Source organism: Lotus japonicus, chromosome 1 (genome assembly GCF_012489685.1).
Source record: "Lotus japonicus ecotype B-129 chromosome 1, LjGifu_v1.2".
Lineage (NCBI taxonomy): Eukaryota > Viridiplantae > Streptophyta > Magnoliopsida > Fabales > Fabaceae > Lotus > Lotus japonicus.
This window is the reverse complement of record NC_080041.1, coordinates 35,672,140-35,688,071: the sequence shown is the minus strand read 5'-3', so window position 1 is coordinate 35,688,071 and position 15,932 is coordinate 35,672,140. Positions and strand designations below refer to the sequence as shown.

At 42.0% G+C, this 15,932-nt stretch overlaps 2 protein-coding genes across 3 annotated transcripts; one reads left to right on the top strand and one right to left on the bottom strand.

The window, feature by feature from the left end:
* The first annotated feature begins 3,100 nt into the window (after positions 1-3,100).
* Positions 3,101-4,077, top strand: LOC130734080 (uncharacterized). Its single transcript, XM_057586383.1, has 2 exons — positions 3,101-3,530; positions 3,584-4,077. The coding sequence occupies exons 1-2, from the start codon at positions 3,101-3,103 to the stop codon at positions 4,075-4,077; spliced, it is 924 nt and encodes a 307-aa protein (XP_057442366.1).
* A 5,477-nt stretch (positions 4,078-9,554) lies between these two features.
* LOC130731820 (uncharacterized) lies at positions 9,555-11,201 on the bottom strand. Of its 2 annotated transcripts, XM_057584032.1 has the most exons (2): positions 10,435-11,201; positions 9,555-10,272 (listed from the first exon to the last, which is right to left on the bottom strand). In XM_057584032.1, the coding sequence occupies exons 1-2, from the start codon at positions 11,003-11,005 to the stop codon at positions 9,701-9,703; spliced, it is 1,143 nt and encodes a 380-aa protein (XP_057440015.1). In that variant the 5' UTR covers positions 11,006-11,201; the 3' UTR covers positions 9,555-9,700. The 2 variants fall into 2 exon arrangements, with proteins under 2 accessions (XP_057440015.1, XP_057440014.1); XM_057584031.1 differs by having other exon boundaries at positions 9,555-11,201.
* Between the last annotated feature and the right edge of the window lie 4,731 nt (positions 11,202-15,932).

Genomic DNA, 15,932 nt, shown 5'->3' with positions numbered 1-15,932 from the left:
GCTCAGTCGAGAGTTTTAAGCCCAAAGGACGGAACTTTAGCCAAAAATGGGTATTATGAGCAGAATTGAAGTTCGGCGGCGATTCGACGAGATTCGGCGAAATGTAATCCGCTAGACATGCTCAGGGGCACGCAGGGAATAAGTTTAGACAGAGAAATCAAGTTATTTGGACAGTTTTACAAAAAGCTCAAAACTTTGAGCACAGAAAAACAAAGAGAAAAGCGACAGAATTTACGATCAGAGGTAAGGAAAAACATAAGTACCTCGAGGCCTACGCGTAGCAACGAACTGTGGGACGATCAGGCAAGAATCGACGAAAAAATCTTCTCCTCCTCCTTCCTCCTTGGCCGCGGGTTTGGGTGTGTGTGTTGGTGAGATTTTTGTTTTTTTTTTTTCATTTTTCATGCTATTTATAGAAAATGGAAAATGCGGAAAAATGAAAATTTCGCGATTCTGATTTCTCCTGTGCCATCCTCTGTGAATTCTAAGATAGGTTCTGGCGACAGAATTCCAGAACTCAAAATAGGTTTCTTGGAATTAAGACAAACGATCCAAAGTCGGTGTAAATCTATTTTACCCGAAAAACTACTTTTTGCAGTCGATGTCGGATGAGAAAACTTCTTTCTGAAGAAAGATTGGAAAGCTCGAAAGAAATAGGTGTACGCGTGTGGAATCGTAGTTTGAAGCTCTGAATAGAAAAAGTCTTCATCAACTGTTTATTCTAGGTTTCTTGAGCTATCAGGGTTTTAGTTTCGGCAAACCTCCGAGAACTAGAATCGGACGTTCGTACATTCCAGGGTTTCGTATCGAAACATTTGTCATGGAAGGATTAAGAGAAGTTCTAACATTTCTCTGAAGATTTTTGGAATTAGTTTTCATCGTGTCTTTAAGTGCAAATTAGTCGTTTACTAAACGTTTTCGCCCTAAGGCGGAAATGAATGAAACTCGTGCTATAGCCTATAACAACTATATAACTATTCTTAACCATTTCCTGAACCTTCTTCTTCATAACGCTAATCCAAACATTAAATACGAGTCAAGTTCCTCTCACGCTTACACATAATCCTATGCGTGAGCTGGAAATTATTTATCTATTTAATTCTAAAATCTTGGGTCTTACAAAGAACATGGCTGCTTCTGGCTTGGCGAGCAATCCAATCCGCCACGCCCATTGATCCAAACCCCGACCAGGTCAAAATTCCCATCTTATTCCATAACGCGAGAGAGACATGGCAGTCTCTCAAAGCATGAATGCCATCTTCCTGCGGAGTAGAGCAACGCGAGCAAGCTTTTGACACCGACATGTGACATTTAAACCTGTTAGAGTTCACAGGAAAAGCTTTATGCATTCAGAGCCACACAAACATCCTGACTTTTTCTGGTACATGGAGCTTCCACACCAATTCCCAGTTCTTGCATGGTGTAGAAGGCCGGTGTTGATCACGGAGCCATGCATAAGCATCCTGCAACCGTGTATTTTCCTGAGTCGCTATCCTCCCAAGTCCATCCGTCGACACCAATAAGCACAATCCGAGGACTAACAAGCTCAAACCAGTTCGCTATTTCCCCTAGTATCACCCTGTAAGCTCTACCAAAGTCCCACTGGTTATGCACAACTAAATCCCTCAAGCACATATTTGTATCTGTTATATGAATAAACGAAAATTGCTCTGCCACCTTGCCACGACCTGACCAATCACTATACCAAACAAATGAATCTCTACTTCCAAACCTGAATCTGAATCCTCCACGAAGCTGGTCACGCGCAAGCAAAATACCTTTCCACACCGCTGAAGCGTTAGGCCGCCAAGGAGCACTAAGGATGGAGTGACCCTGGAGATATTTGTGCCTAAGCACTTTGACCCAAAGCTTATTGGAATTCCGCAGGAGCTGCCACACCGCTTTGCCTAAAAGAGTCGTGTTGTGATCCGCCATGTCTTCCATGCCCAACCCACCATCCGCTTTGGTTCTAGTGGTTGAAAGAATTATTTTTCTATTGTCACTATATAATTACTTAATCTTAATCATTTTATTTAATTTATATTATTTCAATTTCATCCTATTATTACCAATAAGGTGTCGATCTAGTGGACTGTCACAAGTTTCCGAACCGATTTACACTCGTTAGGAAAAAAATCTTATCCTATTTAGTATCAAGTTTTTCAAACATATGACTAAATTAAACAAAAATTTGACCTGCTTGTCTAAAGAACCCTAGGAAAGTTTGGGTTAAATCACCCTAGTTATAGGTGGACTAATGATGTCCCCGAAGGATAGCTCAAGTGGTAAGAGTTAGGGACATAAGGGTTGGTTGGGGTGAAGAGTTCAGGGTTCGAACTCTAAGTAGGATTAATTTACTAACAACTAACATTTGCCTATAAAAAAGGTGGACTAATGATAAGAGAGATTTTCAGTTCACTTACTTAAATATTATTGGTCTACATAGAACTAGAGTGATTTAACAAAAAAAAAAAATTAGAGTTATTAAGACAACTCCAAAATTTGACCTGGTGAGAAATTAAATTCTTGGTGAAAAGCAAGGAGAACTGATTCCTACTAGCCACACATATTTGGTAACGGAACATAACATATTGTAACAAAGTATGATAGAATTGAAAAGGCTTCAATCCCCGTGCAGTGCGTATAGGAAAACATCGGTTGGGAGAGCAATACTCACTTAAGATGATCTCTAAGCTAAGTCTTGAGAGATTAGTTTATAGCTACAAGTTGTGGGGATACCTTGAAAAACTAAGAATATAATAGAATTGAACAAAACAGTGATATATTTGTATAATGTGTTTTGTAATTAAAAAAAAACGATCTTCCACTTATAACTAAAAAAACAAAAAAAAAAAAAACAACTTTATGACCATAAGTTTAATTACATAGATACTCTTCTTATTTAGTTTTTGATTGAGTATAAAAGAGTGAATTGAAGAGTGAATTGAACATAACAGTTCGCACATAATACTTTGTTCTATAAAAAGATGGAGGTTTTTTCTGAGGGTGATGGAGAGCACTCACGGCGGCACCCATCCCCTTGTCCCCTTGGGGAGGCGGCCCTGAGGGGGGTGCTCAGATCTCTTTCCGTGACAAGTTGATGGGTGGGAAGACGGCTCCGCCGGTGAAAGAAGTGGTCAGCCTCATTGACCAGGGGAAGATGAGAATAGAGCACGAGAATGGAAATAGAATGCTGCCAAAGGTTGTTACAGACCCTGCCGTTATTCAGGAGATGTGCTCACCGTGGCGAGAGGCCTTGGTGATTTCCCTTCTAGGAAAACGCTTGGGTTTTAGGACCATGAAAGCCCGGCTTGCGTCGGTATGGAGGCTGGTTGGAGATTTTGATTTACTGGATATCGATAATGGGTTCTATATGGTCAAATTTGACATTGCTGCTGACAGAGCCAAGGTTATGGAGGGAGGTCCATGGATGATCTTTGATCACTATCTGGCAGTAGCTACATGGAGCAAAGAGTTTCTCTCCCCTTTGGCTAGGGTTACGAAGACGCTAGCGTGGATTCGTATCCCTGGTTGAACGTTGTTTTCTATGATGAGAGTTACCTCCTTGGTGTGGCTTCTGCAGTTGGGAGGCCTGTTAGAGTTGATTCTAATACTCTTCGGGCAGAGAGAGGAAAGTTTGCTCGAATCTGTGTGGAGCTTGACCTCACCCTTCCAGTTATTGGCAAAGTTTGTATCGAAGGTCATTGGCATAGGATCGAGTATGAGGGATTACATGTTATCTGCACGAGCTGTGGGTGCTATGGCCACCGAGCCAGGGAGTGTAAGGCGGCACCATTGGCCTTCATGCCGCCACAGCCGGTGGTGGCTACTACGCAAGTAGGTCAGATTCAGAATCCTGTGGCCAACGGGGTGACGGTTACGGGGATGGAGGAGAGAGAACGTGCTGCCGCGGAGGTTTCTAAAACGGACGTGATCATGGGAGAAGATTCCGTGGGGAACATGGGCGAAGAGTCCGCAGGGAAAATTCAAGGCAATTTAAATGTGGGCTCCGCAATCAGTGTGATGCCGTTACCAAGGAGGGAGATCACGAAATTCTTGGTGATTGGTTGGTGGTGACCAAGAAAAAACGGAATCCTAAAAATCATGGGAAATTAATGATTGAGGAAAAAGGTTTGAAGAAGGAATTAATGGATCCCAAAGCTGGTGCATCACTTGGAGGAGACAAGGCTTTAAAAAAGACAAAGCCGTCGGGGCCCACACCAATTATGAAGAAGAAAGAGGAGATGCACGTGAAAGTGGGTGAAAATTCAAATCTTAGTGGGGTCCACCACTTGGAAAAGAATTTTGGAGAGAAGATGTGGATTAAAAAAAGGAAGGAAGGGCCCACCATGGAAGCCAATGGGAAAGCAAAGACTCAAAACTCCAACTTTGTGGAACCAGTTGCAAATTTTCATATGGGAAAAACAAGTAACGTGGATCTTCCTGAGAAAGATACTGCGGCTAAGGTGAGGGAATATTTGAGGTTGCATGGTGTCAAGCCTCAGATTGCTGAGCAAGCTCCCCTCATGACAAAGGGGGACTCCGATGTCGTGTTTAAAGCCGAGAGCATGGCAAGTGCAAGGGAGGCTAGACCACCTGGCGTTCAGGGTGTTGGTGGTCAGCCGGGGACGTCCTCATCTATGGACGTGGTGCTGGACAAGGGCACTACTAGGAGTGCTGGTCTGGATGGGTCAACGGGTTAGCTGTTGTGCGTCTCTCTGGTTCCCCTCTCTATCGACTTTTTTAATGTTAGTACAACCAGATTTTGCTGTTTTTTCTTGGAATGTTTGCGGGGCTGCTAATGCAGTATCCAAGAGATATATGAAGGAGATGTTGAAGAAACATAATCCGGAGGTTTGTTTCATTTTGGAAACGCATGTACAGTTTCACCGGCTGCAATCCTTTTGGCTCAAGTTGGGTTACTGCCCGATTGGGATAGAGGAAGCTAATGGTCAAGCAGGGGGGATTTGGGCTCTTGCTCGCTCTGACGTGAAAGACTCTATTTCTATCCTTAGCTCCCATCCACAGGTTATTTCCCTTAAGATTGCTTCTGGTCACTCTAGCTGGGTTTGTTCGGGGGTTTACGCTAGTCCTATTCCTCTCCAGCGGCGGTTATTGTGGGATCACCTTCGTGCTATCGCGGGGAGTATCCAGGAGTCGTGGGCTCTTCTTGGGGATTTTAATGACACAACTGGTGCTTCTGAGCAAAGAGGTGGGGTATTCTCGTCTTCTCGGGCTCGGATGTTCTTGGACAACATTAACAGCTGCGATTTAGTGGACATAGGTGCGTCGGGTCTTCAGTTCTCTTGGTTCAGACGGTGTGCGGGAAGGTTGCCCATTCACAAGCGTCTTGATAGGGCTTTGGCGTCCTTGCTGTGGCGGACTACCTTTCCTGAGGGGGGGTTGGAAGTCCTGCCTAGGCTTCACTCGGATCACAGCCCTATTATTCTTCGTTGTGGGAAGAAAGTGGAGAGTCGTGGCCAGCGTCCTTTCAGATTTGAAGCGGCTTGGATGATGCACCCTCAGTACAAAAAAGTAGTGGTTGATGCCTGGGCTAAGGGAAGGCCGTGTGTTCCTACTGCTCTCCATGAGGTCCGAGAAGATTCTGTGGACTTCAATCGGAAAACGTTTGGGAATATTTATCGGAGGAAAAAGCATGTGGAGAATTGCATTGCTACTGTTCAAACTAAGCTTGAGACCGTAGACTCTGTTGCTCTTTTTCTCCAGCTTGAGGGGTTAAAGAAGGAGCATAGTGACATTCTAGCCCAGGAAGAGATGCTTTGGTTCCAAAAATCCCGGGAGAAGTGGGTCAAATATGGTGATAGAAACACAGCTTTCTTCCATGCTCAAACTGTTATCAGAAGGAAGAGGAACCGTATCACAAGTCTCATCCTTCCATATGGGTCGCGGTGTGATGATGCTGATAGGCTCCAACAAGGAGCTATTGACTTTTTTAAATCTCTTTTTGCAGGTACTGTAGATGTGGACGCTACTTGTCTTCCCACACCGGATTTGCCAGTCATTCCGTCTGAGCATGTCCCTCTTCTTGTTCAGGAGGTTTCTAAGGATGAGGTCTTTGCGGCGCTGCAGCAAATGGGCTCCTATAAAGCTCCTGGTCCCGATGGGTTTCATGCTGCTTTCTATAAGTCTTATTGGGATGTCGTCGGGGACGATGTCTTCTTGTACATCAAAAAGGTGTTTGAAACGCAGCAGGTGGATCCGGCGCTAGGGGAGACTCTTGTGGTTCTTATCCCTAAGTGTGACTGTCCGGCTTCGTATAAGGATTTTAGGCCCATCAGCTTGTGCAATGTCCTCTACAAGTTGATTACTAAAATTCTGGTGAACAGGATCCGACCCATTCTTAATGATATCATTAGCCCCATGCAGAGTAGCTTTATCCCAGGGAGGAGCACTAGTGATAATGCGATTGCCCTTCAGGAGATTGTCTATCATCAGCGGAAAGCTAGGAAAAAAGGGGGTAATTTGGTTTTTAAACTTGATCTTGAGAAGGCTTATGACCGGGTTGACTGGCGGTTTCTTGAGGCGACTTTGGTGGCTTTTGGTTTCCCTGAGGCTTGTATTAATTTGATTATGAGGTGTGTGTCAGCTTCTCAATTGTCTATTCTCTGGAATGGGGAGCGTAGTGAGACTTTCGCCGCCAAGAGGGGTCTGAGGCAAGGTGACCCGTTGTCTCCCTACCTGTTTGTCCTTTGTATGGAGAGGCTGAGCTCGGCAATATCTTCCGCAGTCCTTCAGGGGAGATGGGATCCTATCTGTACTGTGCGGAATGGTCCAGGATTATCCCATTTATTTTTTGCGGATGACGTTCTCCTCTTCGTGAAAGCTAGGAATAATCAAGTGAGATTCTTGAAGACCCTCTTAGACACCTTTTGTCGTGCTTCTGGAATGAAGGTGAATGAGGCTAAGTCCAAAATTCTGGGTTGTAATGGCATGAGCTTGCAGAAGAAGAACCGTATAGCTGCCATTGCCGGTATCCAGTTTACGTCGGATATTGGTCGGTACCTTGGCTTCCCCATCTTCCAACGTCGGGTTACCGCTAGGGACTTTGAGTATATTTTTGATAGGATAAATGGCAGACTTGCTAGCTGGAAGAGTAAGCTTCTGAATAGAGCGGGGCGCTTAACCCTTGCGCAATCGGTAGTGTCCGCTATGCCGGCCTATTGCATGAGCCAAGTGTGGGTGCCGCAAGGTATTTGTGATAGATTGGATGCTGTGGTGAAGAATTTTGTGTGGAAGGATAGGCATGGTCGTGGGATAAACTTGGTGGGTTGGGATCGAATTGCTCAGCCAAAGAAGTGTGGGGGTCTTGGTCTCAGGAAGGCGAGGGATCACAATGTTGCGCTCTTGGGGAAGCAGGTGTGGCAGTTGGTGTCTGATTGTGAGAAACCGTGGGTGAGTCTGATGAAAGCAAAGTATTTTCCAGGAGGGTGTTTCTTATCTTCCGAGGCTAAACCAGGGTCCCCGGTGTGGCGTGCTTTCTTGAAGACGCGTGATATATTCCACTCGGGTTTTGAGTTCCAAGTTGGGGATGGCCAGTCATCGCTTTGGTACCGTCCCTGGCGTTCCCCTGTTCCGCTGTGTCAATTAGTCCCGTTTGTGGATATTCATGATATCGAGCTTCGAATCAGGGATATCTGGGATAATGGGGTTTGGAGGCTAGAGTGGTTGTGGACTCAGGTTCCGGGTCACGTAGGGAGCTTAATCCGTCAGTTTCCGGCTAGGCTCACCGCGCGTGTGTGTGATGGGGTGCGGTGGAAGGGCCACATCTCGGGGAATTACTCTACCAGCTCGGGCTATAACTGGCTTCTAGAGAGCAAAGGTATTCTAGGGCATGGCTCCTTGGATTCAGGGTCGAGTTGGGGTTGGATTTGGCGTCTCAAAGCTCCGCTTAAGTGTATTATCGTCATCTGGTTAGCGTGTCATAATGCTTTACCTACGAATGAGTGCAGATTCCGGCGGGGAATGTCGCCTGATGCGGTGTGTCGGCTGTGTAATACCGGGGATGAGACAGTGCTGCACTGTCTTAGAGACTGCTCTCGGGTTCAAGACGTTTGGAGGCGTTTGGGCTTTGATACGGTGGGGAACGTGTTCTCGGTTATGGATTCCAAGGTGTGGCTTCGTACCTTGTTGCAGAACTCGGATCCTACGGCGGTGGCTACTCTTTGGTGGATTTGGAGGAGACGCAACACCTGGTGTATGGAAATGCAGTGGCTTCCTTGTCGGGTCCTTGATTCGAACATCTCTAGCTTGGCCATGGAGTTGGTAAGCGCGTTTACAGGGCTGGAGACAGGTCACCAGGGATCGCCTAGATTGGTTCAGTGGTTGCCAACGCTTCCGGGTAGTGTCGTTCTTAATGTGGATGGCAGCGTCCGGGATGTGCCTAGTCGTGGTGGATTAGGTGGTTGTTTCCGCAGTACTGAGGGGCAGTGGATGGGTGGTTTCTTTGGCTATCGAGATGATGCGTGTATTCTTCATCTTGAATTACTGGGAATCCATCAGGGCTTAACTCTTGAGTGGGAGCGAGGGTATCGAGTTGTTGAGTGTCAATCTGACTCTTTAGATGCTGTGAACCTTATTTTGTCTGTGCCTCCTTCCAGACATCTTTATGCGTCTTTGATTTGGGATATTAAGGATCTCATATCTAGGACTTGGATGGTGAAGCTCCGTCATACTTTGCGTGAAGGGAATGCATGCGCAGATTTTCTAGCTAAGCATGGCGCGAGTCAGAATGAAGCCTTGGTGTTGGTTGAGCAGCCAGTGGCAGCCTTGGGTTTGCTTCTCCTTGCGGATGCAGCGGGTGTCTCCTTTGTGAGGCCTTAGTTTTGTTTCTTTTAGTCGCTGTACCAAAAAAACAGTTCGCACTTAAAAAAAAAAGGTAAATGTTCGCTAGTATTTTATTTTATTTTTTAATTTATAATAAAATATGACACTAACTTTACATAAAATAAAATATTATCGTTTTATGATAGTATGCAGAATTATAACAATAAAAAACAATTTTTTTAATACAGTTAAATGAATAACAATTTTAAAAATCATTTTAATTCATAAAGATATTTCTTTGTATAATTTATTTTTAAGTTTTTATTATTATTGTATTGCTAAGATTTTTAAATGAAAACTAAAACTATTTGTGTGAGCGTAAAGTTTTTAATAGAGCGTCCTATTTGTTGTCCTTAGAGCAACTCCAACCCACAATTTCTTATCTGGTTTCTTAACACACTATTCAGCACTATTCAGCACTATTCCTGTGGGCCCTGTCTGCCACATCAGACTTAAGAAACTCCTAAGAAACTGAAGCAGATTTTGCTCCAACCCATGGTTTCTTAAATTACTATTTGAAGGGTCCCACCCGTGTCCCACCATACAACATAAATTAATAATATTTATTTTCACTCAATTTAGATTTAAAATTTAATACTAAATCAATACTTCAACTTAAAAATAATTTAATTAAAATTAATACGAATTTAATTTAAATTTAATTTTACTTAATATTTAAAACAATTAAATTTAAATATCAGCATGTTAACTTGAAACAAAAATAAAAAAGTACATTGTGTTATTTCTAGCAAAAACAATTTTATTGAATGATAGAAATAAAGACGAAAGAAAATACATGACAATGAAAAATAAGCAACAATACATTTGAAATGAAATACATAATAACACTTGAAGGTTAATTTTCATTATTCTCGTTTTCGGGAAGCTGCCAAATATGCTCCACCAAGTCTGCTTGAAGCTGGTGATGAATTGACCTATCAATTTGATGTGCTCTTCTTTCCAAGATATTTCTAAAAGCGGGAATAGGACCACTTACTACTTCAGCATCCAATATGTCATTATTGACCTGATCATAAACAAAATTACCTCGGTACGTGTTGCGCTCATCTTCAACACACATGTTGTGCAATATGATGCAAGCATACATTATTGACTTCATCTCATTCGGATGCCAAAAGCGTGATGGACCACGAACTATTGCAAACCGAGATTGGAGAACGCCGAATGCACGTTCAACGTCCTTTCTTGCTCCTTCTTGTCTTTTCGCAAATTTTTGCCTTTTTTCTCCTTGCGGCATTGGGATGGTCTTCACAAATGTAGCCCACGGGGGATATATACCGTCTGCTAGATAGTATCCCATGTTATACATTGTTCCATTCACGCTAAAGTTCACCATGGGAGCATTTCCACTCAAAACCTCATTGAAAACCGGAGATTGATTTAGCACATTAATGTCATTGTTAGAACCTGCAATGCCAAAAAATGCATGCCAAATCCACAAGTCTTGTGATGCCACTGCTTCAAGCATGATTGTGGGCTTTCCATGATCACCTCGGCTGAATTGACCTTTCCACGCAACTGGACAATTCTTCCATTCCCAATGCATACAATCAATAGAACCCAACATACCTGGAAATCCACGAGACTCGCCCCATTGAAGTAAGCGGGTAATGTCTTCCTGGTTCGGGCGCCTCAAGTATGTTTCACCAAATACTGCACACACACCTTCCACAAAATTCTTTAAGCACTCAATTGCAGTACTTTCACCAATTCGAACGTACTCGTCAACACTGTCAGCAGGTGATCCGTACGCCAACATACGAATAGCGGCGGTGCACTTTTGTAATGGTGACAGGCCTTGTCTTCCAACTGCATCGACAGACATTAAAAAGTACGGGTCATGAGACCCAAGGGCCCCTACAATTCTGAGGAACACATGCTTTCGCATTCGAAACCTTCGTCGGAAAAGCTCTTCCGTGTACACAGGATTTTCGGAGAAGTAGTCATTCCACAAGCGCTCGTTCCCAGCTTCACGATCTCTCTCTATCACCTTTCTTGTTCGCTTGGGCCTAACGGTGTTGGCACGTCGTTGATAAAACTCCATCTCCTCCTGCATCATATCTTCTATAGTCGTGTCATTGATAAGTTCGTCAATGACAACGTCGTAAATGTCCAAGTCGGCCATATTGTTTGGATCCATTCTATGACACAATGAGAAACTATCAGTGTAATTGGATAGGAGGAAGACAATATGAGAGGACAAAACAACTCTTGAATGTTGAGATGAATGAAATATGACATGTATAAATAAGAGAAACAACAACGGCTATATTCTCCAACGGCTATATTCCCCAACGGCTATATTCTACAACGGCTATATTCCCCAACGGCTATATTCCCCAACGACTATATTCTCCAACGGCTATATTCCCCAACGGCTATATTCTCGAACGACTATATTCCCCAACGACTATATAGAACACATAAGTAGAAACGCAGTACACATTAAGAAAAATTCGAATACTGAAAGTACAACATTAATGCAGAATACATAAGTAGAAATGCTAAAATTACAACACTGATGCAATACACATAAGTAGAAATGCTAAAATTACAACACTGATGCAATACACATAAGTAGAAATGCTAAAATTACAACACTAATGCAGAATCAATAAGTAGAAATGCTAAAATCACAACATTGGCACACGCTAAGAAAGACAACAACAAGAATTAAGACATTCCTAGTTCTTTCATGGCGAATTCAACTAGGCGCTGATGCGTTGCTAACTGCACCTCGTTCATTTGTGATGTGTCCTCCATAAGGATATCTTTGTATTCCTTCAATAACCGCGCCTTTTGAAGTTTGTTTTTTTCCTTTTTCACCTCCAGTTCTTCAGTCTTGAGCTTCTCAAAACTCGCAAGGAATCCCAGTTTAGCTTTCCCGATGGCTATCATCTAGGAGTTAGGAACATAATCGAGATCACTTGAAGCTGTGTCTCCTACTTTGGCCTTCCTTTTCTGGTTCTTTTTTCCCAACGGGCGGGTTGCTGGTTGTGTGGCCTCATATTCGTCGCCCTCAATTGATGCACTCCGGTCAGACGATGTTGCATACACCCCATCTCCTGACTTCTTCTGCCTCGTTGAACTGGTTGTCATAAATGTTCCCTTCCACTTTGGTTCATCCTTCACCAACCGCCATTCATTCTCATGTTTGAAATCTTTACCCGTATCTACATGATATAATTGATGCGCCGTAGCCATGATGTCCTTATCTGAGTGTCCACTTTTCCAATGATTGACGACTTTAGTGTGGCAACCGACAAATTTTTGAAGATCAGCATTCAATTTATTAAAATGAGATTTCAGGGATAACCATGTCCTCGAAGGAGAGGCATCGTCGCGGTACTCCTCATATTGGGCTCGAATCTTATTCCAGAACAAATCTGACTTTTGCTCATTTCCCACGACCCGATCGGTAGAAACGTTGAGCCATGATTGAAGAAGAAGTATATTATCTTTACCACTCCATTTGGTGCGTTTCTTTCCGGATTCTTCAAGATCAATATCATCTAGACCCCGTTGAGTAGAAAATTCAGGCTCATCGGGCATAGCCTCACATTGTGTACTTGAGACTTTTGAACTACTGCTGCTACCGGTAGGAGGTGCTTGGTATTGTGGTGGATACATGCAATATTGTGGATTGTTTGGATAAGGCATTTGTGGTGGATATGGTCCCATTTGACCCTGAGGTTGGTTTTGATGGTAGAACGATTGTGGAAACATTTGATACGAAGGATTTTGAACATTACCACCGGTGTGAGGAGGTTCGTTTTGAGGGTGACACATCTGCGGATGTTGGCTTTGTGGTTGATACATTTGCGGATGTGGGTTTTGTTGTTGGAACATCGGCATAGGTTGGCTTTGCGGGCGAATCATCTGCGAATGTTGGTTTTGTTGTTGGAACACCATCATAGGTTGGCTTTGCGGGTGAATCATCTGCGGAGGTTGGTTTTGTGGCGGAAACATAGGCGAAGGTTGCAAACCTTCACTGGTATGAGGTGTTTCATTGTCGAGCAGTGGATAATATTGCTCATAAGGATTAGACATTTTGAGAAATTTGAGAATTTTTGGACAAGAGAGAAATTGTGAGAGTAAAGAAGCTGGGAATTGAAGGTTAAATACTGGTTTGGGCCAATGAATACAATACTTGTTGTTGTTCTTGTTATTGCTGAGACTATATATAAGGTAAAGATGCTGAGAATTGAAAAACGGTAAGAAAACCGGTCAAACCGGTCAATTCAAAAAAATTCAAAAAAAAAAAGCTCAAACGGGCATAAAACCGGCTCCAGCCGGTCTACAACGGTGGGATGACCGGCTCAGCCGGTCACCCACTATAAATACATTTTCTTTTCTCCCATCCCCTTCATTCTAACCCTAGCAGCCTCCCTTCCAATCCCTTCCACGCTCTCTTCCTCCTAACCCAGCAGCCTCCCCCTTCCACTCCCTTCCACGCTCTCTTCCTCCTAACCCAGCAGCCTCCTCACCCATCCCCTTCCTCCTAACCCTAGCAGCCTCCCTTCCACGCTCTCTTCCTCAAGCTCTCTCCCTCTCCACCTAGCCGCCTCCTTCCTCCTTTCTCGCTCACCCACTCACTGTCTCCTTCCTCCTTTCTCGGTCACCCACTCACTGTCTCCTACCACGCCACGATCCACCCACGAATCAGCCTCCACCGCCCCTCTTCCATGCGCTCAAGGCCTGATATCTCTCAAAAGAGCTTTCTTTTCACACATGCAAGCCGATTTGAGGCAAGTTTATGTTGATTTTGTTGATTTTCGTCAGTTCCTGTACTCTTCTATTGAACTTCTCTCATTTCCCTTCCAGATTGGAGCAAAAAACAACCGGATCGGAGCTCCACCGACCCTTTCAGCTGCTGTGTTTTTTGGTTTTTATTTTTTCTATGTAAAAAATTCATCTTCACAACATTTCATTAGCTTTGTAATTATTTTCTTATTTTGTTGAATAAAATTTATGGAATTGTGGTATATGTTCATGCTGTGTGTGTTGATTCCACATTCTGTTTCTTTCCCTCTGAACATTTCATTAGCTGTGTGTTGATGTTCATTCTGTTTCTTTCCCTCTGAAATCCGTTGATGCAAAGTGAGAGAAAATATCATTTTTTTAATCTAAGAAACCAAAAAGCAGAGTTCCTTGTGGAAGGAACTCTGCACTGTTGCTAAGAAACCAAAAGTGCCAAGTAAGCAAACTCCAATGCAGCCACAAAATAAGAAACGGATCTTAGCAACTCCAGCTGGGTTAAGAAACCAGCGTTGGAGTTGCTCTTAGTTCCACATTTTACACGAACCAAATTGTACTGTTCATATGACCTCATACCTCATTTCATTTTATCTTAGTATAACAAACATAAGATAAACTAATTCTATCTCATGCTAATATATCTATCAAACACTACCTTATTTTCTTTTTTTTTTAACAACAAAAATCATCGTTATTGATTAATGAAAGGAAACTTGAATACAACCTTCAAAAGAATAAGGGCCGGGATGCCATCAAATACATCAAGTGCAGCAAAAGAATCGCAAAACATCATCCTTTAGAAAGGACACACATAGAGAATGAACATCATTAAAACTTTACTAGGAAAAAATCAATGGGAAAAACCCTAGTGAAAGAAAAATAGTACCACATTCATTTAGTGTGCCTTTTAATCAAATCCACCAAATTCATAAACCAAACCTGTCTAAATAAGAAAAACCAAGAAACCAGTAGCAGAAACCATGTTGCAGCTGAAACAACATTATGCAGCAAAACCAAAAACAATTTGAACCCCTTCTTTCCACACGAGCAGAATCACACCTGCTACAAAATTGTCCTCAAATTCACTTTCTTTTGATGCATTCCATATAAATTTATAGTCAAATTGGAAGTTTCTAAGCTTTTAAAAATCTACAAACATACTCTTATAGTGATTTTTATAGCAAAATCGTACATCACACAACTTGTGTGCATTTATTAACTATGGCCTTGAACAGTGTTTTCCTTTTTACCTTTATTTTATTTATATATTTTTAACTTTCAAGTCCTTCAAATTATCAATGACAGCTAATGATGCTATTAAACTTTTATTCAATCAACTAATAATTTTTCTTGCAAAAAGTTATAGCGTGTGTTAAAAAAAAAGTGTGTGTTTATTGGATACACGCTAAAAAAATACCGGTAAATCTAAAATTATGATGGACAATCATAAAAATTAAGAAAAATTGCTTCTCTTTATCATAGTTTTAGTATTACCATATATTCAAATATGCACTAAAATGTTTACAGTATTATTGTAAGATTTTTTTTTTGAAATGAACTTTTATTAATTAAATCAAACTGACATACACACCAAAACATCCGTGTTCAGAAAGGGCCACAAATCCGGAGGACCATCCTCCACCCAAACCACGTTACTAAGGGAGGATGCATTCCTCGTTATCTGAAAAAGTAATACTTAAATCAAAGAAATTATACAATGTAATAAAACAGTTAAAAATTGAAATAAACCATACCAATTGAATTATATAAAATTATTTTATTTTCTTCACGGTTAATAAAGGATTTGGTGTACAAAAAAAATTAAGGATTCGGTGTGAAGTTGGTGCATTTATTAGCCATGTGTGGCGTAAGGCCATGATAAGTGTGCTAGGTGGTCCAAACCGCTGCAAACTATATTCATCGTTCATTCAAGACCTGTATGACAGCAATTCTAATAAAAGTACTTATATTCCTTGAGTATATTACTCTTAGTATTTACATACATACTCATTAGTCATTACTCGTATTTTAAGTAATTTATCAATCATTTTTTTAACGTGTAGCTTTTTTTAAGCAACTCAATAACTAGTAAAATCAATCAGACTGATATTATCTCTAAAAACTAACAAATTGATAAATAAAGAAGAGAAAAAGTTTGATGCACCTTACACCGTCAACTAATCAGATTTTAAGGATGTGTCACGTCAATTAATGAAATTAAATAAAATGAGAGATTTTTTCACATCCTTGAAATTTTTTCACATCTTTAAAATCTGATTGGTTGACGGTGTAAAAAAACTTTACACCGT